A 26,756-nucleotide genomic window follows, 5' to 3' on the forward strand; every position below is an offset into this window, starting at 1 on the left:
TACACTTCATAACGTGTTCATGTGATGAGTATTCTGAGTTACCTCAAGGTATTCGTCCAGACCATACTTGGATCCTTCCTTTCCAAGACCAGACTGCTTCACTCCCCCCCCCCCCCCCCCCCCAATGGAGCCACCTGCACATCAAAAAGATGTGACCAAATCAGGCCCGTCCCTGCCATAAGGCAAATAAAACATATGCTATATAGAAAAAAAATTAAGTCCACATATTACCAAATATTAGCTAAGTCAAATGGTTAACAAGTTTGAATTGAGTTAGGATACCATAGTTTGATCCTCCTTTTGTCCAATATATAAAAGACGAATTAAGGCCACATATCATCAAGTTTGAATTGAGTTAGGAGAACTATCCTCCTTTTGTCCAATATAGTTTTTATTTTAACCATTTGATTATTTCTTACACTTTTGTACTGATTTGGTGTTAGTGTATTACTATATATTATTGGTATATAATATAATAGGCCACACAATTTTTTTAATGCTTTAGGCCACCCCAAATTGTGGGACGACACTGGACCAAATGAATGACTAATTTTCAAAAATTTGATTCTTCCATTTCTGGTCTTGCTTCTGTTGATATGAGTCCTTTCGTTCACCCCTACAAGCCCGTACTCAAGTGCTTCAGAGACACGCCACGATCATTGGACACTGTTTGTGAATATATAAGCAGCAAGTCCTGCACACACTCATTCCCTTTAGCATGTTAGCCCGAGACTTGAGATATATAGAAAAAAGGTTTCTAAGGTTACTTGAGAGGACATACCTGCAATAGTGTCATTAGCGATTCTGACAGCTTCCTTCTCGGTTATGAACCGAATAAGGGGAGCTACTGGTCCGAAAATCTCCTTCCTAAGAAACAAATGCGAAGAACACTAGATGCTTCAACTTCATTCTTTAGAGACAAAAAGCTAAAACACTGAAATTATGTGAATCTTTCAGAACTTGCATAGACATGATCACGGATAACAGTAGAGCCTCATAAAAAGTCATCCCTAGACTGTGCCTTTTGCCGCCGAGAATGATTTTTGCTCTCTTCAAGAAGAATAAAACAACAAATACAGAAGAGATTACTCTTGTTAGTATATAATACGAGAACTGTTTCTAGCTGAATGACATACAAACATAAAATATGAACCACCTCAATTAGAAATCAAGGTTTGCAAAGATGCATAAGGAAAAACATACGTTGGAAACAGCATCTTGTACGAATGACTACCTGCAATTATTTAGCATGAAGAGCAAGTCTTATTAACACTAATAATGCCATCAAACATTATTGATATGTATGAAAACAATGTACCTTTTGAATTAATGCACCGTTTATAAGTGGACCTGTAATAATGTAGAAGTGACAAATAAATTTACAGCAAAGTAGTAGAGTAACCTTAAATCAAGTAGCTTGGTATATGGTATATGCCAGTTGACAGAACTAGAAACAAGGTACCAATAATCTGCTGACCTAGATTCGATAGTAATTAGCCTAGATTTTTATATTTTTGTAATCACCCAATCATCAAGATTATAACATCACAAAGCAGACACATAAGATCCAAAAAGGGGCATACCTGGGTGTCCCCTCCTTAAAGCCATCTCCTACTTCTAATTTTTGTACTGCTTAAGAAAAAGCCTCAGCAAATTTATCATATATACCTGTGGAAAAAAAAAATACTAATTGATACTAGATGCAAGATCCATAGGGGTGTGCGCTGTACCATCTTGCACAAGTACTCTGTTCGCACAAACACATGTCTGGCCACTATTCCTAAATATCACAAGATCAAATGAGTACTATAACGTTTTAGAGTACTGACGATCTTTATAGTCATGGATCAACGTTTTTTGCATCTTCTAGATAAAGCAATGCCTTAAGACTCATGACTATCACTTACCGTTGCTTTTACTGCAACATCCAGGTCTGCATCATCAAATATTATGGAGGGTGCATTGCCGCCAAGTTCTAGAGAAACCTACACCATGGAAAAAAGAGGTACCAGCAATATTTGATCTGGAGGATATATTTCAAAATTTCAAATAACATGACATTGTGGCTTAAGCATACCTTCTTGCAGTAGATGCAGCAGCTGCCATCATACAAAGAAACAAAGCAGTCAATTAATATGGTTACTTATCATGAATCACTAACTACAAATGGCAAAGATACAAATATCAGAAAGTACACAGAGATGATTAGAAAACACCCTGTTGAAAATACATGTAAACGAATCATACAAAAAAAACTCAAAACAGCTGCAAAGAATTGGTCTGGTCAGAGAGTTCTTGATGACATAAGGAACATCATTAAAAACTATCCTTCCAGCCACAATAGTCACACATCAGATTAGTAGTAGCCACATTCATGACAATACAAGCATTTGGAGATGGGTTGATAAAACCAGATTATGTTATAAAGGAAAGACTACGTGTTCGAAATCTACAAATTATCAGGTCATCTCCCTGACATGAGGGTATCAAAATTGATTAGACCAGAGATCCTGGTGGGATATATGGTTCAAGCCTAAAGTCATACTTTACCGGAGTGCAAATTCAGTCGCAGCAAGTGCTGTTAGGGGCGTAAGTTCAGATGGTTTAACAACACGACTGTGCATCCAGAAGTAAGAGCAGGGCTAACCTGCATTGCCGTCAACCATCCACATCAAATCTAATGAAAAAACATAATCTACTGGGATAGTCACTACAAGAAAACAGCTGCATATACCGGATGATGTCATTGAGAAGGGAAATCTACTATGGGAAGACTATTTGATTGGGAAGTTCCTTGATACAGCTCCACATGTGGCTCGTGTTCATGCTATCGTAAATAAAATCTGGACTCAGGGAGAGCAGAAGCAGATCGATGTGCATATTGTAGACAATACAACAATGAAGTTTAGAGTTTCGAATCCAGTAATGCGAGCTCGAATTCTTCGAAGAGGTATGTGGAACATTGGAAACGTGCCACTGGTTGTAACAAAATGAACACCTGATGAGCTGAAAGAGAAGCCAGAGATAAAGTCGATTCCAATGTGGGTTTATCTCAAGAATGTGCCGATGAATATGTTCTCATGGCAGGGACTTAGTTTCATCACGAGCGCTGCAGGGGTTCCAGTTAGGCTCCATCCAGAGACAGCTTCCTGCTCGAATTTCAAACTAGCGAAGATCTTCGTAAATGTTGATCTATCAAAGGAGTTACCAGACAAAATAAATTTCACCAAAAATGGCAAATCTTCTTTGGTGGAGTTCATTTACCCATGGTTACCTCTAAGATGTCATACTTGTGGAAAATGGGGGCACATAGCTAGAGTATGTGTTATGAATAAGAAAGATGGAACAGAGAAATCAGTCAAACAAATAATATCAGAGAGAGAAGATACGCAAAGCGATGGTGTTAGGAGAGAAAATGAAGAAGAAAGAAAAAAGAATGAGGGTAAGGATGTTATTATTGAATCTAATGAGGAAGTTCTGGGAGAACAAAAGACTAATGTAGAGGAGGATATTGAGGAAGGGGAAATGGTAGAAAGCTGGTCAGATGTAACGCCAGAGAAAGCGAGCAAAAGTCCCAGCTCACTGAAGTTCAGTCAGGAGAAACTATTGACTCCATCAAGATTTTCAGCTTTACTTGAAGTAGATGAGAATGGAGATAAGATAAAACCAATTGAAATGGAGGAAGTTTTGAGTATTGAAGAATGTAATGGGGGGAAGAATGTAACTGAGGAAGGGGGAATTGAGGAGCAAACAGGGGGGATGAATGGGAATAAAGAAGTGAGAGAAGAGAATCAAAAGAGAGACATAGCTGGGTTGGATAAGGAGCACTGGCCTGATCTTGCAAGCGCAACTAAAATCAGACCTTCACTCCCGAGAAGATCAAAAGCTTTACACAAAGTCATTCCAGAGAAACCCGGGCAGCTGGGAAAAAGGAACCCCACAAATCTTTCTCAATGACAGGGTTTTTTTGGAATGTAAGAGGATTTAATAAAAGCTCAAAACATAGAGTAGTAAGGGAATGGATTCAAAATAAAGGTCTACAGTTTGGAGGGTTGCTGGAAACAAGGGTTAAGGAAAGTAAGGCTGGTCGAATAGCTTCATCAGTATTTCAAGGCTGGTCTTGCATTAATAACTATGAGTTTAATAGGAAGGGGAGAATTTGGGTGCTCTGGAATTCTCAGGTCAGATTGACTCCGGTTTTTAAATCTGATCAGATAATTACAGTATCGGTTCTATTGGAGGGAGAGAAGGAGGAATTCTTCTGCTCGTTTGTCTACGGAGAAAATATGGCAGAAAAAAAAAAGAGTTATGGAGGGATTTGAAAGATCATCAAGATGCTGGAATGTTCAGGAATAAAGAGTGGGTTATTATGGGAGATTTTAATGAGGTGTTGGATGGAGAAGAGCACTCAAGTTACCAGGATTCAGGTCTTGTTACTTCGGGTATGAGAGATTTTGAAAGTGTGATTCAGTATTGCAGTTTCACAGATATGGGGTACCAAGGACCGCGTTTCACATGGTGTAACAAGAGAGATGAAGGAACTATTAGTAAGAAGTTGGATCGTATTTTGGTGAACGAGAAATGGTTAAATAATCGCACTCAAGCTTATGGAGTGTTTGAAGCAGGAGGAGTTTCAGATCATCTAAGAGGGAGGTTTCATATGACTGCGGAAGCTGTTGGGAAACGTAAACCGTTCAAGTTTACAAATGTAGTTGCAGAAACTTCAGAATTTATGGAGGTAATTGGTAACTATTGGAAGGACATGCAACCATTGTTCCAATCAACTTCAGCTCTATACAGATTTTCAAAGTACCTTAAAGGGTTGAAGCCTCATCTGCGTACTCTGAGTAAGAGTAAGCTAGGATCACTCACAAAGAAGGTAAAGGAAGCGTATAGTGATCTTTGTGTGAAGCAAGAACAAATGATGAGAATGCCCACACCAGAAAATGTGTATGCAGAACGAGAGGCTTCTGCAAGATGGCAGCGAGTGTCAGATATAGAAGAGAAGGTGTTAAAGCAGAGGTCGAAGGTACACTGGTTACAAGTGGGTGATAAAAATAATAAGGCATTTTACAATGCAGCTAAGATCAGAGAAAGCAGGAATGCGATCAGGGAAATTAAGTGTGCAGATGGAAGTTGTGTTACTACTCAGGATGATATAAAGAAATAAACTGAGAGATTCTTCAACGAGTTTCTTACCTTTGAGCCGAGAGATGTAGAGACTGCATCTATGGAGGAGCTAAAGGAAACAATCCCATATCGCTGCACTGAGGAAGAAAGAACAAAACTGACAAGAGTAGTCACAGAGGAGGAAATAAAAGAAGTGGTCTTCAAGATGCCAAGTAACAAGTCACCAGGGCCAGATGGTTACACAACTGAATTCTTTAAAGCTTCCTGGAGTTTAATTGGTAAAGACTTCACTGCTGCTGTTCAGTCATTTTTCAGTAAAGGGTTTCTGCCTAAAGGGTTAAATTCAACTATATTAGCTCTTATACCCAAGAAGGAGAGTGCACAAGAGATGAGAGACTACAGGCCGATCGCATGTTGCAATGTCCTGTACAAAGTAATATCCAAGATCATAGCCAACCGGTTAAAGGGTACTCTTCCTCAATGCATATCGTACAACCAGTCTGCTTTTGTTAAGGATAGACTTCTTGTGGAGAACCTACTGTTGGCTACAGAAATAGTCAAAGACTATCACAAGGAGGATGTCTCCCCACGCTGTGCGATGAAGATTGATATTGCAAAAGCGTTCGATTCAGTGCACTGGCCGTTCCTCTTGAATACGCTGAGAGCTTTGAATATGCCTGAGGAGTTCATACATTGGATTGAGCTTTGTGTCTGTACGGCTTCCTTTTCAGTTCAGGTGAATGGAGAATTAGCCAGCTTCTTCCAAAGTAAGAGAGGTTTACGGCAAGGCTGTGCTTTATCCCCCTATCTATTTGTGATATGCATGAATGTGCTGTCTGGTATGTTGGATAAGGAAGTGGAAAGGAAGCAGGTTGGATATCATCCTAAATGTAAAAACATCATGCTATCGCATTTGTGTTTTGCGGACGATCTACTTGTATTCACGGATGGAACCAAGAGATCAGTAGAAGGGATACTCACGGTTTTCAAAAAATTTGCAAGCATCTCGGGTCTTAAGATTAGCTTGGAGAAATCTACTCTTTATACAGCAGGCATTCAAGATAACACAAGAGAAGATATTCTTCGGGAGTTTCCTTTTGCATCAGGGCAGTTGCCAGTGCGCTATCTTGGATTGCCTCTACTTACAAAGCGTATGACAGTAAGTGACTACCTACTAGGGGTGTTCAATCCGGATATCGGTTCGGTTTCGGTTCGGTTTTTTTCGGTTTTTGGTATTTCGGTTAGTAAAATATAACTACCATTCTAAATCCATATTTACTTCGGTTCAGTTTATATACCGTCGGTTTTCGGTTTATTCGGTTTTATACCAAAAAACATAATTATTTAGTTTGAGATCATATTATATGAATTTTAGAGTCATATTGTCAACATAGTCATTTATTAAAAATATATTACATGTCCAAATAAATGAACAAAAAAAATAAAAATGCTTCTACCATCAAATAAAATAATCAAATCTATAACTAAAATCAAAGTTTGAAATTTTGAAAATAAAAATATGAAACAAAACAGAAATATGAAAGAAAAGTTTTTTCACTCTTCCCTATTTATCGTTTATTAAAGTCATGCTTTTTCAATTGAACACGAAACTCTGTTTGTTTACAGATAAGAAAAAAGTTGTAAAAATTTTTCATTAATTATTGTCCATCAAATTTATAATCTTCATATTAATTTAGTGAAGACTAAAATAAAGCACAAAAATCAAAAGAAAACTTAGAAAATAAGATGTCTGAATTGCGATGTATTGTTATTTAATTATAATTCAAGTGTTTTACAAATTAAGGCTCTTTATTACTACAAAATTATAGTAATAGTTATTAACACAAATTTAACTTATGTAACAAATAGATTTTCATGTATTGTTATAATATAGATACATATTTACGTGTTTCTACTTTTAATCGGTTTTGTTCGGTTTATTCGGTTTAATCGGTTATATACCAAACCATATCCAAATCCTACGGTTTTTACAAAATTATATCCATTCGGTTTATATGGTATATACCAAAACCAAACCATATTGTCTATTTCGGTTCGGTTCGGTTCGGTACGGTTCGGTTTTACCATATTGAACAGCCCTACTACCTACCGCTTGTAGAAAAAGTCAGGAAGAGAATGAGCTCTTGGACAGGTCGGTTCCTATCTCATGCTGGTCGTCTGCAGTTAATAAAGTCAGTCATCACTAGTCTGGCTAATTTTTGGATGGCTGCATTTAGATTGCCTGGAAGTTGCTTAAAGGAAATTGAGAGGCTGTGTTCTGCATTTCTTTGGTCAGGTCCTGAGCTCAAAACAACCAAAGCGAAAGTCAGTTGGAGAGAGGTTTGCTTTCCCAAAAATGAAGGAGGGTTAGGGATGAGACCTTTGAAAGAAATCAATAAAGTATACGGTTTGAAGCTTATTTGGAGATTGATGGCATATTCATCATTGTGGGTCAGATGGATTCAGTGTTATTTGATCAGGAAGAACTCGTTCTGGTCGACCAAAGAGAACACAAGTTCTGGATCTTGGGTATGGAAAAAATTACTAAAGTTAAGGGGTCTTGCACAGCAGTTTCTCAGGAGGGAAATCAGAAATGGGGAGTGCACTTCTTTCTGGTATGAGAGTTGGTCTCGATTTGGTCCGTTAATAGAGATACTCGGAGAGAGAGGTCCACTTGATTTGGGGATTCCTAACAGTTTCTCTGTTGCGGAGGTTAAGAGAATGAGAAGAAGAAGAAATCACAGAGTGGATATTCTTAATCAAGTTGAAGAGGAGATACGTAAACTTGGGAATCAACAAGATGAAGATATTACTCTTTGGAAGCATGCTGAAGGGAAGTATATGACTAAGTTTACAACAAGTAACACTTGGGACCAGATTCGAGATACTAAACCGATTTGTGATTGGAGTAAGGGTGTATGGTTCTCTCATTCTACTCCGAAATACTCGTTCATGATGTGGGTTGCATTGAAGGGGAGGTTGCAGACAACTGATAGAATGATGAGATGGAATAATTCTATAAATACAGAATGTGTCCTGTGCAATGAGGAATCTGAATCATGCGCACACCTTATCTTTGGATGTCGGTATTCAGAGAACGTTTGGAGGAACCTGGCTGGAGGTCTTATGCAAGACATGTTCACTACTGATTGGAGTAACCTGATAAGGATTGTCTCGAAGCCTTGGCTAACGCATATCAAGACTTTCCTCTTCAGATACACTCTACAGGCTGCGATGCACACAATTTGGTGGGAGAGGAATGCTCGTAGGCATGGGGAAGATCCTAAAACCATGGCTACTCTGACACAGCTTGTAGATAAAAATATAAGACTAAAGCTACTTGCAGTGAAAGGGAAGGGAAATTATTTAGAAGAAGGGCTGATTACTTGGTTTGGGACAAGACTAGATTTATGAAGAAGTAGATTCTATTTCTTTTGGAGTAGGGAAGTTTATATTTCATAAAAACAAAGAAGCACTTGATGTAATACTGTTTTTGTTTGAATAAATTTTACATTCATTCAAAAAAAAAAAAAAAAAAAAAAACAGCTGCAAACTGAGGGAAAAAATCGTCGGTATATCGTCGGAATAATGCTATTCCGACGACATACCGACGAAAAAAATCCTCGGAAATAACTCCTCGGAAATTCATTTTTCCTCGGAAATCCATCGGAAATTTCCGACGGAATTCCGAGGAAATTCCGAGGACCACAAGTTCGTCGGAAAGTCCTCGGAATATTCCGAGGAAGATGTCGTCGGAATATCCCGAGGAATACACTTCCTCGGAATATTTCCAAAATTAAAAAAAAAATTATAAATTTATTTTTTAAAATTGAAATTCGAAAATATAAAATTAAAATTGAAATTGAAAACATATTTAAAATACAAAAAATAATAAAATAGTTTTTATAAATTAAAAAAATGTTTTATAAATACAAAATTAGTTTTAATAAATATAAATATTTTTATAAATATGAAATCATCTTTTTATAAATACAAAATAGTTTTTATAAAAACAAAAAATAATAAAATAGTGTTTATAAATCAAAAAAATGTTTTATAAATACAAAATTAGTTTTAATAAATATAAATATTTTTATAGATATGAAATCATCTTTTTATAAATACAAAATAGTTTTTATAAATACAAAAAATAATAAAATAGTGTTTATAAATCAAAAAATGTTTTATAAATACAAAATTAGTTTTATAAATATAAATATTTTTATAGATATGAAATCATCTTTTTATAAATACAAAATAGTTTTTATAAATACAAAAAATAATAAAATAGTGTTTATAAATCAAAAAAAAGTTTTATAAATACAAAATTAGTTTTAAAATATGAAATCATCTTTTATAAATCCAAAAATCGAATTTATATACAAAAAACTTATTTAAAAATAGTTTTTATAAATACAAAAATAAAAAAAATAGTGTTTATAAATCAAAAAAATGTTTTATAAATACAAAATTAGTTTAAATAAATATAAATATTTTTATAAATATGAAATCATCTTTTAGAAATCCAAAACTCGAATTTATATACAAAAAAAGTTTTATAAAATCAAATTTATATAGAAAAAACGTTTTGTAAATACAAAAATAATAAACAATTTATGAAAAAGTTCTAAATCAATTCAACACAACCAAATCACAATTCTAAACCTATTACACAACAAATCACAATCCTACCCAATCACCCTAACAAAAATCAATCAAAAAACTTCTAAAATCATCAAATCTACTTAAAAACCTAACAAATAGGACCTAAAAGAGTGGGATAGGGTCCTTACATGATTTGTAAGGGAATGGAGAGGATTCGCCGGAGAGATCGTCGCGAGAGAAGGTGGAGAACGCCGGAAGGAGAGAGAGATCGCCGGAGAGGAAGAAGAGAGAAATGGGGAAGAAGATGCGTTTCGAGTTTATAAAACCTAGGGTCCGACGGATATTTTCCGTCGGAATTCCCTCGGTATTTTTAATTTCAATTTTCGCAAAATATTTGGCGGCTTGTTTGCCCGGTTAAATGAAAATATTCCGAGGAAATTCCGACGGCCACTTAAATATCCGTCGGAATTTCCTCGGAATATTTTCATTAATTCGAGGAAAAAGAATATTATGTGCATGTATTTCTATTAATTTATATTGTTCCTCGGAATTTCCTCGGAATATTCCGAGGAAATTCCGAGGAACACATGTTTGGGGTTTCAAAACATCAAATTTTTTTGCCCTATATCATTTCTTATACAAATGCAATGCATACCTTTGAGGAATCTTTGTATAGATGATCATAAACCATGAAATAACAAAATTTCAAAACGAATTGTAAGTATTCCCTTTACCGTTCATTAAAGTATATAATTGTTTCTCTTATGTTGTGGGGATTTCGTTCATACAATCGGAAAAGTGTTATATAAGTGTTTCACTTAAACAAATTTTTGACTTCATAATCAGTCTAAGACACTTAATAGGGGTTATATAAGTGTTATTCAAACCGCAAAACATTGTTTTCGGTTTAAAAACCCTACTTCCTCGGAAAAACCTCGGAATATTCCGAGAAAATTCCGAGGAAAAACAAGTGTTCCTCGGAATTTCCTCGGAATATTCTGAGGCTTTTCCGAGAAAACAGAAACCCTAAAAGCAAAGCCCTGAATCGTCGGAATATTCTGAGGTATATTCCGAAGAAATTCGTCTGAATATTCCGAGAATCTCATTTTCCGTCAGAATGTCCGTCAGAATTACGCTGTTTTCTTGTAGTGAGTATACAGTATACTAGACAGGTTCTATAAAAGAGAAGGTAAACTGAAAAGGTACAACAAAGCAAGACTTTCCGAGTAATCATGGCTAAGGGAAAGTTCCACGAGGTTATTGCGCCAACAACACAAATACGCTGCATAGCAAATCAAGAGAGTCAAGCAATGCAGGTGTAATTTAAACACCCGCTATTGTAAATACAGCCGGTCAGCCACATGAGGCGAAAAGATGGACACGAGATTACTGCCATGAATATTATTGGTGTGTGTTAAAACAAAAAGAAACTGGAAAATTTGACCCAAAAAAATGGACACAGTCAAATAAATTTACAGAAAAATAGAAGAGTAACCTTAAATCAAGTCGCTTGAGATGCTAGTTGACAGAACTAGAAACAAGGTACCAGTAATCTGCTGATCTAGAGTCAATAGCAAATAGCCTAATTTTTTTTTTTTTCTAGTAATCCTCCCAACCATTTTCAGAGCTTTCTCAGCCAGTTGAACCCATCCGCGTTTCAATACAATTTCATAGAGAGCTCGTACAAGACGTCCAGCGTTCTGACCTATAAAAACCATGTCTGATGTCAAAGAAAGACTCTCAAGCTTAAGCTGTGAAATGTATGCCTGTAACAAAACATTAATCTTTGCACTGGGCTCCTCCAGAGTTTCCTTGTTCGGAACCATGACACGACCCAAAAGTTTCGCCAGTTCCATCTTCTCATCTGGCCCAATAGTCACATACTTGAACTCCTCACTCAGTGATAGCAGATGATAAAGATCTATAGCACCCATCGTTGGCTTCAAAAGCTCATTGTACGTAACTATGGTCCCATGACTTACACAGTTGTAGCTAGCAATCCTTCCCAGATCAGTAACTTGGAAACATCCACTTTTCCTGTCATACTTAACCAAGTTGTTTTTGTCCAAGATAGTAGCAGCTGAGTGTATCAGGTCAGCTCTTCTTCCCTCCAACACTACGTCTTTTGCAAGGACATCAGGCGCTAACCCATAAAGCGTTGGATTACGAACCATACGGTAATATAGATACGTATAGCCAAGCCAATGGCAAGCCTCTCTAGCATTCTGAACCGTTCCAAGCGCAATTTCAGCATTAAGCTGATCAGCAAGTTTTGAAATAAACTGGCTTTCAATAGGTAGTTGCTCATTCATCAAAGAAAGATAAAACTGCACCTTGCTGTAGCTAGTGATAATTATACCTTCCCCATATTGATCATACTGAGGTCTTCCAGCATGACCAAGCATCTGCATAACATCCAGGGGAGTGAGTTCCATCCACGCCCCTTTCTCAGGATTATAGACCTCGGTTCCTTTGATTATGACAGTATGAGCATGCAAATTCACACTCCATGCGAGAGTTTCTGTGGAAACCAAGACTTGCACATGCCCTTCACCAAAAAGTGCCTCAACTATCTCCCGATCACCCCTTGTTAGCCCAGCATGATGAATAGCAAAACCGTAAGGTAGAAGTTTTTTCAGATCACCATTCTTAGTAAGTTCAATCTGACTCAGAAGAACTTCACGACTTGCACTATCTTCTTTCAAGAATCTGCTGACGGTATCGTTAGCCATTGCATTCTCCACTATTGATTTTGCAGTTTTTGCTGTCTCCTTCCTCGAATGAACAAAAATAAGAACCTGGTGCTTTCCAGCACCAGCCAACACTTTCTGATAACAAAGATCATTCATCATCTGGAACTTCTGCAACGGTTCTTGCACACTGATTCCAATATACTGCTGACCAAGAGGCACTGGTCTGTAGCTGCGGTCGAACTTAAATAACCCTTTCTTAAGATCAACCCGCAAAAATAAGGCCACATCTTCATAATTTGGCAGTGTAGCTGACAAACCCACCAAGCGAATATTCTCCTTCATGGTATCAATCTGTCTAAGAGTTCTAGCGACAATGCTTTCAAGCACAGGCCCTCTATTATCATGAAGAAGATGGATTTCATCGATAATAACAAGTCTCACAAGCTGGATATCACTAGACTTCCTGGTGATGATATCCCACTTTTCTGGTGTGGTAACAATTAACTGGGCCTCCTCAATTTCTTTCCCACTAAGAGACTGATCCCCACTGAGTTCCTTCACAGTAACTCCATAATCCTTCAGACGATAAGACAGGTTACTGACTACCTCAGTAACAAGGGCTTTCATGGGTGTAACATAGACAATTTTGTAATTTCCATGGTTATATGTTCCATCACCCTTCTTATTGAATCCGATTTGCTGGAGAATGGTGAGCATGGCAACATTGGTTTTCCCAGCACCGGTTGGAGCACAAAGAAGAATGTTATCTTCCTTAAATAGTGCGGTCTCATATACTTTGCTCTGAACACTGTTCAACTGTTGCATTCCCTTAAAAGCCGGTTGAGCCCAAGCTGGCATCTCCGTGATCTTCACAAGCTTCTCATTGATATCCACCTTTTTAGAAACCCATGGGACGTTAAGTTCATCATATCCCTCGCCACGACTTCTGTAGAAGCCAGGTGGAAGGACACACGTCTCATTCGCCATCAGGAAACCACCTTGGTCAAAAGCCAAGCTCTCCAGGTCCAGCATCTGACGCTGACCCTTGAACCAACCACTTTCTAAATCTCTATCAGCAACAGTTCTGTCCTTCAAACGCCGGGCTGCTTCATAAAGACTTTTCAGCAGGTTCTCCTCCCTCTCTATCGCTGTTTCTCTCTGGAGCCAGTATGCATCAATATCCTGAACGTTCAGACTCGTGCCCTCCCCTGCATCCACCTGCATACCTCCAGTTTCCTGAAGTTCTTCATCCTGGGCTATATCAGAATCACTCTCTTCTTCGTCCTCCTCAAACTCAACAGCCACACCAAAGTCGGTGATCAATTTCCCAAAGGAAACAAGCTGATCAAAAACCTGATTCATCTCCTCAGGTATAGGCTTTAGAAGCTTCTGAATCTCCAATTTCTTTTCAGGGGTTATTGACTGCATCGTTATTGAGAAGAGCCAAGATCTCATCTACGGCACCACTAACAATATCCAAAGGCCACCCACCCAGATGCTGCTGAATAAGGCCAATCATAGCCTCATAAGCATCCCTTGTCTCCTTAGTCTTGGGCTGATAAACCACATCATCATCTCTAATACAACGTCTCTTGCTCTGCCGATCAGAAACTGTATCATCACGCTCCAGAGGCCTTCCCTTAGCAATTCTATCTCCAGAGGACTTAGGATCAATCTTCTCTCCCAAGTTCGCCATCACCAAAACCCAAGGATTCAAGATCAAACAGATAAACAATGTTAACCACAAATCTGATCTAATCGAAGAACTTTCAAAACGCCGACGAGATTAAACCCTAATAACCGCCGCGAAACGAAGCAGAGAGAAGTAAGCTTACGGTGACGAGCTACGATTTAGGATTCTCCGTTCTCAGCGTCCTCTACCTCCGTATGATCGATATATGTTTTGAGAGACCTTAAGCTTACAGTTTGTTTATATAGTGCGAATCAGATTGCAGTTTTTCTTCTTCTTTTTTTTCTTTCCTTTTTCTTCTAGTATTTTGCCGAAAACAACTTTTTAATATTAGTTTCCATTTTTCCAAAGTCCCAATTTTAAACTAAATTCTATAGGCAGTAGGAAAATTTTATTAATTAGAATAATCTTCAGTGGATATGTCTTTTTGTTTGTCAACCATCTATATTAAATTAAATTTTAGTCGATACTAAAATTGTTCTGAAGTAATAAAAATAATTTCAATCAATATAACAACACCAAGAACATAACTAAATTAGTGATACAAATTAAGCAAACAAAGCATTGGTGTGCAACCGGAGTAGAGTTCTCTTAAGAAAATAATGTCCTATAAATATCATTGTGTGTATAAAATAAAGGAATAATTAGTGATAGTAATTAGTAGATGCAACGTATTTGTAAGTCTATAAGACCTAATCCATTACCAAAAAAGCAAGATACGAATTTAGCATAAGATTTATAACTACGCTGTTATGCCATTCCATAGGAAATTAGTATTTTATAAACCTTAATTGGTTACAACTTACAAGTGAGAGAGACCCACCTAATGTACTTACTATAGTATATGTATCAAAACATAGTTGATATTATTCGTATCCACATGAAAAATAAATTAAAAAACGAGAGACGTCTTCATCTTCATGCATTAGAAGAAATCAAAATGGCACCCATTAAAGCCTGTTTTCAATAAAAGAAGAGTCAAAAGGTTAAACAAATATCCATATTATCAGCTTTTAAATAAGAAAAAGGAATACTATGATAGAGTGGAACACCAACAAAGAAAAGGAAACTATGATGAATAATGAAATATATATGTAAATATTTTACTTGGGTCGACGGTGACAAGCATGCCGGTGCCGCCGAACGAGCACGACCCACCAGAGCCTTTGGTCCGCTGCCAATAGCTATTGAAGGCGTATGAAGCATGGGCCCACAATGTATTGGGTTTAAAGCATGCCCCATTGGGCTGAATTGAATGGCAATCAGCTCCTGACCCACATGCAAAATTCATGGCTTCTTGGATGATTGGGTCAGGCACTGAAGGCTTAGCAACGCACCAGTAAGCCGAGGTCGGAGTCACGCTTGGTGGCGGTGGTACCATAGGAGGCGGATAGACGATCGGAGGTAAAAACCCTGATGATGGGGTTGGAATATTACCAGACGGTGTAGGAGTGTCGGTCGGGGTTGATGGGCCTGGCTCGGAGTAAGGTGGGCCTGAAATGGGTCCTGATGGGCCTGGTGTATAACCAGGTACTGAAGGGCTAGGAACGGTCTCTGGCGGGTTTGGACTGGAAATGTCCGGTGGGTTTGGGACTGTAACGGGTGGGTTGGGGTTTAATGATGATTCTGGTGGGTTTGGGTTAGAAGATGATTCGGGTGGGTTAGGAACGGTAACAGGTGGGTTCGGGTTAGAGGAGGATGTTTCAGGTGGGTTTGGAATTGAGTTTGGGTTTGAGGTGGAGTCAGGTGTGTTTGGGTTCGAGTTCGGATTAGAAGATGATTCAGCTGGGTTAGGTACATTGATTGGGCCTGGAGGTGGGCTAAGTTCAGGGTAGGAGGAGGAAGGAGGTGAGTTTAGCGGAGTATTTGGAGGATTGACGCAAAAAGGAGAGGCATTTTCGGGAACTGACAGTGGGGCAAGTGGAACATAGGGAGATAGAGTGAGAGTTGCACTAACATTATTAGGTTGAGTGTTGCAGGATGTTGTTGAGTAATCCAAAGGCTGAGCTAGATTGAGTTGTGTCATCATTTTCTCTAACATTGATGTATGTTTTAATGCTTTGATGATCAGCTTCTTTGGCTTCTTCTTTGAGTCTCTCTCATGCCCCACAAGTTTTCTTGCATCTACTACAAAATTAAAATTAAATTATATTATATTAAATGCTTTTGGAGATAGAAATGGAGAGAAGAAGAGAAAGGCTTACCAGAATAAGTGAAGAAGCTGGCCGAGAGAAAGAGACAAAGGAGAATACAAATGGTTGTGATAGCTCTATTTGATTCCATGGGTTTTAAGATGAAGTCCAGAAGAGATGCTAAATCTTTACCAAGTGGAAGAAGAGCAAAATAACTTGAAAATTTATCTTCTCTAATCTTTCTTTCTATATATATATACATATATCTTATTGTGTGTGTATGCATGTGTAGAAAAGAAAACACAAAACTCTAGGAATCATTCAAAGGCAACCTGTGGAAGGATATAAGGTTCTGTTATGTTTCTCATAAAGATTGGTCCTTTAGGAGTTCACTTTGTTGTCCTCCAGGTCTCACTTTACTCCTGAAATTAAATGTTTATATTCTTATAGCTAGTCCTTAACTATTTTGAAATAATTAATTGATTTTTGACTGTCTAAACTAACATGTCATAGTACAAGAATATACATATTTGTACGACAATGGGCATATATGATTGCTTGACATTGCAAAAATAATCACAGAGGAAAGTTGTTTTATAGTAAACTTTTGCTTGCTTTGTACTCAAACAAAGCTCTTTAGATTTATCTTTTTCTTGACTACAACCATTTGCATAAGCTTCACATATTCTACAATATACTCTTCTTTCTGGACTTGACGGTTGAGAAAAAATATAATTAGAACACAACTGATTCTCTACACTATTTTATTTATATGTCCTCCCCCAGAAAATAAGCTTAATACAATTCCTGGTTCTTTGATGTACGCAACAAAATTCTACCAAATTAAAGATAATATATGTTTTAGAAATTCAAATATTTAACTGCTACAATCATTTAGTTGTGACATGTTCATGAAACTAAAGAAAGAACCAAAAGCTTTGCCAAGTAGAATTAGACCGACCTATTAAAGATGTGATTGTTTAAGTGGAATTGGGACTGTATTTGAGTCTGCAATACTAAACCCTCCAGGAAGATGATCTACATTCTGTGAAACTGCTAAAAGTATTATTAAACTCCTACAAAATTTCACAGCTGGTTATAAAAACGAAGAAAATTCAAGTAAAAGTAAATTTCATTGTCCGAAAATTCATATAGCTTAGAATAATTATAGTTTTAGAATAAAATATTATATATAAATATTTAGACGATTTAAAAACCAAATAAAGCCCTTTTCAACAAAAAATAACAACCAAATAATCAAATATATATTAGTTGTCTGATTCTTTTTAATGGACAAAATCATTCGAATTATCAGAGTCAATGCAGATGTTATCCATCCTAAATGCACGAATTCAGTTTTGTTTTCACTGCTAGATGATGATGTTATTTTGATGAAATATTTGTTTATACTTAATTATTATTATTTTATTTTATTTTGCTAAAATTATTTATTTGTTTTGTTTATATGTATTTTATATTGAATCTAGTCTTTGGACGGAGAAGATAGAGTATTAGACGAGTCAGGTAGTGTTATAGCTTATATACAGTGCTAAAGGAATAAGATCAGTAGAGTCAGGTTTTTTTTTTTTTAACTAAGAGAGCCAGGGTTGATGATCATGTTATGGTTGGTGGGTTAAAGAAGCCTCTCATGAGCTATTTTTCCACGTGAGAAACTTGTCTGTTGGAGCCGTGCTTATAGCAGTGGTTCACACTCTCCACGGGTTCAGGAAACGAATGCTTTACTACGGTGTAGTCCCGAGACGTATAAAGCTAGTGACAGGACCGACATTGAAGATTGTAAAAGCTCAGATAGATGCTGAGCTCGGTTGATGTAGAAGATGGATTGCATTCCTCCACAAGGTCCATAAAATAGGAAACTTAGCCCGTCGAACCAGTCCAAAAGTGTCAGCTTAAGTGGGTGGCTCCCGACCAAGTAACTGCGATGCTCAGCTATTCGCTCAGCATTACAAAGGAGTAAATCAGATCGCCCGACAGCTCGGCCTGACAGTGATGGGCCCATTAGAACGAACCAACCTAATGCTGGACAAGAAAGGAGTTCATCTATATAAGAAAAGGAGAGAGAGACGAGAGGGGGATCCTAGAAACTATGGTTTTACTCTTTTGTATTCTCGCCGACTTGTACTTTCCCAGCCAACGCTCTCCGAGCACCGGCTTACTTTCCGTTTAATCTTTCCTTATTTGTAATCAAACCGTTCATCGATTTAATAAAACGTCTTTGAACTAACACACCGACGAGTTTCGTCCCTCTTACTGATTTCCGACCAAACTCGGTTCAAACAATTGAGTCGCCTTTAGAGGTCGTTAGCAAAGTGGTGTTGATGGCACCAGGAGAGTCGGTTATGGAGTGGTTGAATAAACCGATCGTTCAACAATTTCTTTTGAATGAGATCCTGTCACGGGCTGATATATTGATGCATAAACTGAATGTGATGTTCCCAAGCTCTGCTCCTAAGGCTAGATCTATGTTGCCTCTGAAACCACTCATGTCTTCCAAGTCGTTTTAAACTCAGAAGAGACAGAAGAAAAGTCATGGGGTTTGTTAATGACCCTCGTTTTCTACTTGGGTTCTGTTTCAGATTTCTCATTGTTAATACTTGTCTGAAGATATAATGGAAATTATATGTTTACATCTTCGTATCATTGTTAATTTGTGGCATGTTAATTCATTCCATGTTAACCTTCTCTCCATCAATACTCGAGTCAAAACATTGTACCATTGTTCGAAACAAATTCAAGCCCGAACCAAAACCGAAAAATGATCTGGACTGTTAAATTAACTGAACAAATTTGGTAAGATAGTATTTTGAATGTCAAGTATTATCTAAATTCGATCCGTACTATTCTTCCCCCCCACAATAAAATACATAAAATTCGAACAAAAATTGAAAAACCCAACATGATAATAATCTAAAATAATATCTGAATAGTATCAAATATTACAAAAAACCTCGAATAAAATACAGAAAATCTAAACAAAACTCGAAAACGATATGAAAATCAAAACTAGTATCCAAATTGTATTATTAAATATTTGGTTCTTGTTTAAAAAAATTGAAATGAATTTAAATTGAAAATAAGTTTTCGTTAGAGATATAAATTTTATTTGAATCCAAAGTATTATTAACCAAACTTAACCAAACATCTTAGACCAAAATTTAGAGTGATTAAATATTCTGGGTATGAACTAATCTGTCCGTGCGTCCAAACAGGCTAAAAGGTGAGAGGAGGAGATCTCATCTCACTTCCCTTCACTTCACTCTGCAACTTCGAGATCAAGTTACAACAAGGTCACACCCCTTACCTTTCCTTCTCTTGTTTGCTTCGTTACAGACACATTGATTTGTTTTTTTTTTCTATACTCAGATTTTGATCGAAGATCTTCTCGATCGTGCAGCTTTTGTATTCCAAGTTGTTAGCTTTGACGAAAAAGAATGGCGGCAACATCACCACTCTACAATCAGCTCAAGGTTTTTAAAAATTTCGTTTTTTTTTTAAATTTCTGATGGTGAAAATTGAGTTTGATGTTAATAAGCATATAACTCTCTGTATAGGATGCTGAACCGTTCTTCTTGTTGGCTGGTCCAAATGTGATCGAATCCGAGGAGCATATCCTTCGAATGGCAAAGCACATCAAACACATTGCCACAAAGTATGATTTTTTTTTTTGTACTTGTGGTTTAACTTTGAAGCTTTTGTGTTCTGTTTATAACATCATTACCTTCGTGTATTAAAGTGTATATGATTCCTATTACTTTGGCATTACTGATGAAGCTTTTTGTTTGGTGTTTATAGCATTTTTACAGTAGGTTCTTTCTTGCTTGAGAGATCTTTTGTATCATTTCTTTTTTCAAGTTCCTTACGAGTTACGATAACCATTTTGTTTGTGTGTGTAAATGGTTTAGAGTTGGGTTGCCTCTGGTTTTCAAGTCAAGTTTTGATAAGGCTAACAGAACTTCTTCTAAGTCCTTCCGAGGTCCTGGCATGGCTGAGGGTCTCAAGGTAGTCTTTACTCTTTTTTATCACTCTGTTTCTTTCCTTCAAGTAGAGATGGTTAGGAGCTTAGGAGGACTGTGCATTTGAAAAATCTTGACAGAGTTTCAACATTAAAGGAACCTTATGTAACCAGTTAGCTGACTTATAAGCTGCTTCAGTCTTTTAGTGTTTCTGTACAAGATAATGATGGCCAGCTTTTATAATTCTCTAACGCAGATTCTTGAGAAGGTGAAAGTAGCATATGACCTGCCAATAGTGACTGATGTTCATGAATCGATCCAGGTATAAAGCAACGTATTCACCTCAGAGAATTGAGTTTTAGCAGGTCTTTTGTTACCTTTTAATGCTTTTTTATTTAGTGTGAAGAAGTTGGCAAGGTTGCAGATATAATTCAGATACCAGCATTCTTATGTCGCCAGGCAAGACTCTAAAACTGTATTTGTTTGTAGCTTTCAGACTTCCTTTGTTGGATCTATTTCTATCTTCTGGATCATGTTTTAAGCTGTTAATTTATGATTCCAGACAGATCTTCTGGTTGCGGCAGCTCAAACCGGAAAAATTATCAATATCAAGAAAGGACAGTTCTGTGCTCCTTCTGTGAGTTTATTTCTTCTTACGTGTTTCGAGCTGATACAAAAAACTTTTTGCTTTGATGACTGTGTGTATGATGAACTCTTTAAGGTAATGAATAATTCGGCAGAGAAGATCAGACTTGCTGGGAATCCAAATGTGATGGTTTGTGAAAGAGGAACCATGTTTGGATACAGTAAGTTATCATCTCCTATTGAATGTTTTGGTCCGTTTTGCAATTTGCTGACTGGTACTCTGTTTTGGTTTTGGATGATCAGATGATTTGATAGTAGATCCACGAAACTTTGAATGGATGAGGGAAGCTAATTGTCCTGTTGTATGTAAACCTTGCTTCATCTTTTTTTTTTCAACATTTTGTATTCTGATTTATATTGCACTTATTCATTCTATTAGTTTAACGTACTTGTTTTATTTATTGGTGACAGGTTGCTGATATAACCCATGCACTACAACAACCTGCAGGCAAAAAGGTGTGGTCACTTTTGAAAACAGCTATTTCATATAGAGGCCAATGATATCCAAATACTTATGCTCAAAAAAATAAATACTCTTTCCCTTCCACTAAAATAGATGTTTTAGAAGAAAAAAATCGTTTCACAAAGATAGACATTTTATGTTTCTATGCATAAATTGTAAACTTCAAAAAAAATTAACTGAGTTTTAATGAATTATTTCTAATTAAAAATTCTTAGAAATTGATAATTACAAAAAATGATATATTTATAATAGTGATTTAATGAATTTTCTTAATATTTGTGAAAACACTAGAAAATCTTTTTGAAGGAACAAATGTAGTAATACATTCTTATGCAGTTGGAGGGTGGAGGTGTTGCTAGTGGAGGACTACGTGAGTTGATACCCTGCATTGCAAGAACTGCTGTAGCAGTTGGTGTTGATGGAATTTTCATGGAGGTAGGATAGTCTGTTTGATACCGCTTAGGGTTAGGGACACGACATCCTTTTTAGACAAATTATCAAAGTTCATTTGATTATTATGATCAGGTTCATGATGATCCTCTAAGTGCTCCAGTTGATGGTCCAACTCAATGGGTGAGTTTTATGTCCTTACTAATGGCATGTATTCATTCTCACATTCTTGAAAACTAATATTGTTTATTTTGTGCTGTGTTTTTGGCTGTCAAAAGCCTTTGCGTCATTTAGAAGAACTCCTAGAAGAGCTCATCGCCATTGCTGTAAGCCTTTTCAGTTCTTGGATTGTTGCTTTATGATTTTGAGAATGTGTTCCTACTCATTAGCAATTGCAAGAATCTTGAATCTTAAATTCTTGGCAGAGGGTCACAAAAGGGAAGCAGCAGTTCCAGATCGATCTCACACCGTTCCGCGATTAGAATTGAAGATGCAAGTAAATGGGCATGTACGATATATATGATATGCCTCTGCTCACCATGAAACTGTTAATAATCTTTAGAGACCATGATAATGCATCATCTGTTTCTTAGACATAACATCTACTTGAGCAAAGAGCATTATTTGTTTTTGATTTTAAGAGAAACTGTTATAAACATATAATAACTATGATGGATTCTGTTTACATTCGATGTAAAAGCTCGTGGGTTTCCCTACCCATTTCTGAAAACATAAGTCAACCACATTTACATATGCCTGCACATTATCTTCAGTGCAATAAAATAGATATATATATATATATATTTAACTAGGGCTGGCCCGCCCTACGGGCGGGATGAATATTTGAAAATAATTTAAATTGTTAGAATAAGTATTTAATGAAATTTTTTATTAATTAAAAATATAAATATTAGTTAAGTTTTTTACATGTTTTTTAAGACTAAATAAACCATGCTATGTTGATAATTAGTTATAATTCTTTTTCTTGGGGTGGCATTACATATAATAACTTACTAGATTTGGACCCGCACGCCCGTGCGGGTGTATTTTTAAAATATATACAAATAATCAAACGTAAATATCTTAAATAGTTAAAATATACTCAAAACTCCAAAAATACTTAAATAATTATTAATTTTCTATCCAAATATTTAAACCAAACCTATTTAAATTGGTTATCCAAATCCGAACCAAATCTTAAAAAATCTGAACTGAACACGAAATCCCAAAAAGACCCGAAAACGAACCCGAACGCCCACCCTTAATCACTATTATATATATCCTATATGTGTCATCATAGGTTACAAAATATGTGTTATCATATAATTAATCGTATTTTATACGTACCATCAAATAAGTTTTTTTATAATTAATAATATTTTATACGTACAATCATATAAATAATCATATATATTATATTTTAAATTTAATGTGAAATATAAAAACCATAACGTAAGTTGGTGTTTAAAATTGGGTTTTGTATTGTATTTTTCTTATATATATTGAAAATATTTTTATAATAGTTATTAGAAAATATGTTAGTAAAAATCAAATTTTGAATATATATATATATATATATATATTTTTGAATGAATTTTTGATATAAATCAATTTTAAATTATTGTTTTGATTTTAATATTTTATATATCAAATAACATAGACCCATTACTTTTTAATATAATGTAATGGACTTCCAATTTTTAGTAGCATAAGCCCATTATTTTTTTTCCTAACTTACTACTATCCATGTTTCCAAACAGTACTATTTTTTTAACTACTATCCATATTGCCAAACAATCTCAATGTGTACTTCAACTTTAATAATATAGATGTGGTGCATTTTATATTTATTATAATTGATTATTTATATATATAAGTGAGAAGTTATTAATATTGTGTAAGTTGTGATTCAGATGTAAGAGTAAAGTTGTGATCGAGAAGTTATTAATATTGTGTAAGTGAGAAGTTATTAATATTGATTATTTATATTATTTATTTAAAATCTTAGGGGTTTTTTCTGCACCATATTTTGATCTGCCGAAAAAAATGATCTCAATTCAAATTTCCAATGATATGGGTTAACTTGTTTTAGTTTTTTTCCCATTTTTGTTATGTTTTTAACTTTAAAAGTGTTTATAAATTATAAACTGCTAAATTCCCATTGAAATTTTGTGATTGAAGTTAAAATATTTATAACAAAATACAAATGATTACAAAAACATACGAAAAATATATTTGTATTGTATTTTTAATAACATATACCACATAAAACCAACTAATTATTTAAATTTAGATTTTAATAGTTGCATTGTATTTTTAATAACAATTATGGATTACTAAAAGGAATATACTATTTGAATTTTTATGAATATATAGTGATTTCCAATAGAATATGCGAATGGTTATTTTTATCTGAAAATGAGAAACATTTTGACTAAAATATTGTGTCTCGATATATGTGACCACGTCAATTTAATATCTGGGATCATTAAGTGTCCAAATATTTTGTAATGTTATTTTCTCAGTTTCATAAGATAATTTGAATATATAACTTTATTTCTAATGTTATTGGTTAGTGTATTTTAATAGATTTGGAAATCTAAATTAAATATATTATTATTAGTTATATAATTGTAAAATATATATTGAAATCATGTGTTACTGGTGGAATGATTTAAAAATTCTAATTCAAAACAGGTGTTATTCAATCATACATATTTATTAATAGATTTGATTTCATAATGGATTTGAATAGATTTGTATATATTTCTTTGTTAAAATATAAATTCTCAAATCTGAAGGTAACCCGAAAGAAAACCATCGGATTTGTAAATACTAATTTAAATTTGTATATTAAATTTTATCATATGTATATTTTACTTTGATTTGTAAATATTATTTGGATTTCTGAATCAACTAATAATACATAAACTAAATAATAATATATTTTCTTTGGAAATTTTAAATGTTTGGACTATTAAATCATGCAAATACTATAAAAAACAAATTGATCTACAATTGGTATAAAACTATTTCCATGTTTGAGATACAATATTGTTACCAACCTAAAATTATTGTTTGTTATACTATCACCTATTACTGTTATTTTTGTAAAACAATATTTTAATTTTAGATCGAACTTCAAGATTACTCTTTTGGTAATTCTTGCCTTAATAATCCTGGTTCTATTACATCAGCTTTTGAAATAAAATGTTATTAATAAAGTAAGTTACTGGTGGTAACTAAAATTCAGAAACTGATATGACTTAACTCTTCTATTATAACGTAGACTTATGCATTTATAAAACAGATCTTACATAATCAACTTCTTCACATCAGACTAACTTATGTGATTTCCTTGTGAGATTGGGTTTGTTCAGTTCCTACTTCCTAGACTCAGTTTCTCGCCTTTGACCCTTCTATTCTTCTTCTGAACCCTTAGCAGCCTTAGTTTATTCCTAAGTTGCAAATAAAATGGTATCCATTGTACTTGCCCCAGCCTTTGCTTGCTCTGCTTCTTCTTGAGACTTTCGAAGCTCTTCAGTGAATGATTTTGCTTCACTGTGACAGTGAATAATTTTTCTTCATCAGCCTTTGAGTTGCTTTCTGCGGCTGCTTCGGTAGCTCCGCTATTTATCTTCTGGCTTCTTTTTCCTGGGACTCAGAAATAGCTATTCTCATGTTATACAAACCTGGATTAACATAAGGCATTGTTTACTAAAAGCATGAGAAACTAAACTAAAAATCATCTTACTTGGTTTAAAAAAATATATATATGGTAACAAAACCATAAACTCCGAATTATCACAATATGCTTAATTCTGTGGAGGGACATCAAGAGAATCTAGGAATGATATCTTTTTTAATTTCTCTGTAATCCGTAACCATAAGCTATCAGTATTGTGAAACACTAACATCTATCAACCTAAAATCAGACAACAACCCCACAAAGTTGTAGTTTTATGACAATACAATGAAGCATTTCTCTCCCACCAACCATCAAAGAGTATGCAAACCTAAAGCCAACTGAAGCATAAACCTTAAGATTAAAACATGGGAGAACTGTAAAGTAGACCTTTGGTTTTGGGGTGACTTTAACAGCAACCTCCTGACCCTTGAGCTCTCTTTCTTGAACTTAGGCTGGCAGAGCAAGTGCAACCAAAATGACCTCTCCCGATCTCACCCATCTGAAACTGCATACCTCTGTATTCAAAAACATACTGACAACACGTTAGTTTGTAGTAACTAAAATAAAGAGAGCCCAGCAAATTATTATTTTACAGAACCAGACAACATCAAAATCAGATATATTTTTTTTGTTAGGTAGAACTTGTTGCAGTTTTGAAAAATAGTAATAAGAATTTGCTCACTCTTTATGATGAAGATGTACTAAGACACCGTCCCTCTGCAAACTGCTGTTGATGTCCATAATACTTGTATTGTATCTATCCTTCACCGTGAAGTTTGTTTCTGTTGGCAGAATGACAGTTAGAATGGGAGGGGTGGAAAAGTGTTTTGTTATTCAAACTTTAAGGCAGATGTATCTTCTTTTTAGGCTTGTTGAGCTTTTTCTTCTTCTTTCTACAAAAACATGTCACAGACTCACAGTTAGCCAAGTTCGGTATTACTAAAGCAAGAGGCCTAAACAACACAGAACTGCAGATAAGTTAATTGACCCACCAACTTCCACTCATCTGCCTAGCACTCCTCATCCTTTACTCGTGTGTAGCTTCTTCGGCCTATGCCAGACAGTATGAAGAAATTTTTATCAGGAAAACGTTTCCACGTACTAACGCTACAATCTTAAAACTTTCACAGTTAGGGCCTGTAACTGTTCAACTGATAGCTTCCCATCCTTGCTACTTGGTTACATATGTGAATTAGATAGAACAATCAACAAACAAAAAAAAAAAATCTGGAAAACTTGGTTAAATGATTCAACACAAAGCAAAAGTTCAATAACATAATCAAGGATAAAAAAAAAATAGTAAGTGGATTCACACGACGGAGTCGTTACAAATATAATCGGATTTT

The 26,756-nt window shown here is 35.5% G+C and overlaps 4 protein-coding genes across 25 annotated transcripts; 2 read left to right on the plus strand and 2 right to left on the minus strand.

Annotated features, from left to right (window-relative positions):
* Positions 1 to 350: 350 nt before the first annotated feature.
* On the minus strand, positions 351 to 14,463 carry LOC103853191 (DExH-box ATP-dependent RNA helicase DExH12). 19 transcript variants are annotated; one of them, XM_033284424.1, is made up of 10 exons: positions 11,231 to 14,398; positions 10,890 to 11,017; positions 2,078 to 2,708; positions 1,908 to 1,985; positions 1,731 to 1,780; positions 1,584 to 1,629; positions 1,319 to 1,350; positions 1,157 to 1,234; positions 782 to 1,050; positions 351 to 694 (listed from the first exon to the last, which is right to left on the minus strand). In XM_033284424.1, exon 1 carries the CDS (start codon positions 13,881 to 13,883, stop codon positions 11,232 to 11,234), a length of 2,652 nt encoding a protein of 883 aa, XP_033140315.1. In that variant the 5' UTR covers positions 13,884 to 14,398; the 3' UTR covers positions 351 to 694; positions 782 to 1,050; positions 1,157 to 1,234; positions 1,319 to 1,350; positions 1,584 to 1,629; positions 1,731 to 1,780; positions 1,908 to 1,985; positions 2,078 to 2,708; positions 10,890 to 11,017; position 11,231. The 19 variants fall into 19 exon arrangements, with proteins under 19 accessions (XP_033140315.1, XP_033140318.1, XP_033140307.1 ...); XM_033284427.1 differs by having other exon boundaries at positions 1,584 to 1,668; XM_033284416.1 differs by having other exon boundaries at positions 1,584 to 1,780; positions 1,908 to 2,708; positions 11,231 to 14,103; positions 14,264 to 14,463.
* LOC117131961 lies at positions 7,561 to 8,544 on the plus strand. Its single transcript, XM_033285218.1, has one exon. The coding sequence runs from the start codon at positions 7,561 to 7,563 to the stop codon at positions 8,542 to 8,544; it is 984 nt and encodes a 327-aa protein (XP_033141109.1).
* A 286-nt stretch (positions 14,464 to 14,749) lies between the features above and the next one.
* LOC103853193 (extensin) lies at positions 14,750 to 19,215 on the minus strand. 3 transcript variants are annotated; one of them, XM_009130114.3, is made up of 3 exons: positions 16,323 to 19,215; positions 15,226 to 16,245; positions 14,750 to 15,075 (listed from the first exon to the last, which is right to left on the minus strand). In XM_009130114.3, exons 1-3 carry the CDS (start codon positions 16,534 to 16,536, stop codon positions 15,044 to 15,046), a joined length of 1,266 nt encoding a protein of 421 aa, XP_009128362.3. In that variant the 5' UTR covers positions 16,537 to 19,215; the 3' UTR covers positions 14,750 to 15,043. The 3 variants fall into 3 exon arrangements, with proteins under 3 accessions (XP_009128362.3, XP_033140327.1, XP_033140326.1); XM_033284436.1 differs by having other exon boundaries at positions 14,750 to 16,242; XM_033284435.1 differs by having other exon boundaries at positions 14,750 to 16,245.
* Positions 19,216 to 19,453: 238 nt separating this feature from the next.
* LOC103853194 (2-dehydro-3-deoxyphosphooctonate aldolase 1) lies at positions 19,454 to 22,467 on the plus strand. Of its 2 annotated transcripts, none has more exons than XM_009130115.3 (14): positions 19,454 to 19,558; positions 19,635 to 19,738; positions 19,823 to 19,920; positions 20,174 to 20,270; positions 20,481 to 20,546; positions 20,624 to 20,683; positions 20,787 to 20,861; positions 20,946 to 21,030; positions 21,113 to 21,171; positions 21,281 to 21,325; positions 21,669 to 21,767; positions 21,858 to 21,905; positions 22,001 to 22,048; positions 22,148 to 22,452. In XM_009130115.3, the coding sequence occupies exons 2-14, from the start codon at positions 19,703 to 19,705 to the stop codon at positions 22,202 to 22,204; spliced, it is 873 nt and encodes a 290-aa protein (XP_009128363.1). In that variant the 5' UTR covers positions 19,454 to 19,558; positions 19,635 to 19,702; the 3' UTR covers positions 22,205 to 22,452. The 2 variants fall into 2 exon arrangements, with proteins under 2 accessions (XP_009128363.1, XP_033140328.1); XM_033284437.1 differs by having other exon boundaries at positions 19,497 to 19,558; positions 19,666 to 19,738; positions 22,148 to 22,467.
* The last annotated feature ends 4,289 nt before the right edge of the window (positions 22,468 to 26,756 follow it).

Source organism: Brassica rapa, chromosome A02, assembly GCF_000309985.2.
Source record: "Brassica rapa cultivar Chiifu-401-42 chromosome A02, CAAS_Brap_v3.01, whole genome shotgun sequence".
Taxonomy (NCBI): domain Eukaryota; kingdom Viridiplantae; phylum Streptophyta; class Magnoliopsida; order Brassicales; family Brassicaceae; genus Brassica; species Brassica rapa.

Excerpts from the sequence above, each read along its gene's own strand:
- LOC103853193 (XM_033284435.1), bottom strand. The coding sequence starts at position 16,536 with ATGCATACACACACAATAAGATATATGTATATATATATAGAAAGAAAG. Across the intron at positions 16,246-16,322 it reads CAGCTTCTTCACTTATTCTG|TAGATGCAAGAAAACTTGTG; the intron begins GTAAGCCTTTCT and ends TTAATTTTGTAG.
- LOC117131961 (XM_033285218.1), top strand. The coding sequence starts at position 7,561 with ATGGCATATTCATCATTGTGGGTCAGATGGATTCAGTGTTATTTGATC.
- LOC103853194 (XM_009130115.3), top strand. The coding sequence starts at position 19,703 with ATGGCGGCAACATCACCACTCTACAATCAGCTCAAG. Across the intron at positions 20,547-20,623 it reads ATGTTCATGAATCGATCCAG|TGTGAAGAAGTTGGCAAGGT; the intron begins GTATAAAGCAAC and ends TTTTTTATTTAG. Across the intron at positions 21,031-21,112 it reads AGGAACCATGTTTGGATACA|ATGATTTGATAGTAGATCCA; the intron begins GTAAGTTATCAT and ends TTGGATGATCAG.
- LOC103853191 (XM_033284416.1), bottom strand. The coding sequence starts at position 13,883 with ATGAGATCTTGGCTCTTCTCAATAACGATGCAGTCAATAACCCCTGAA.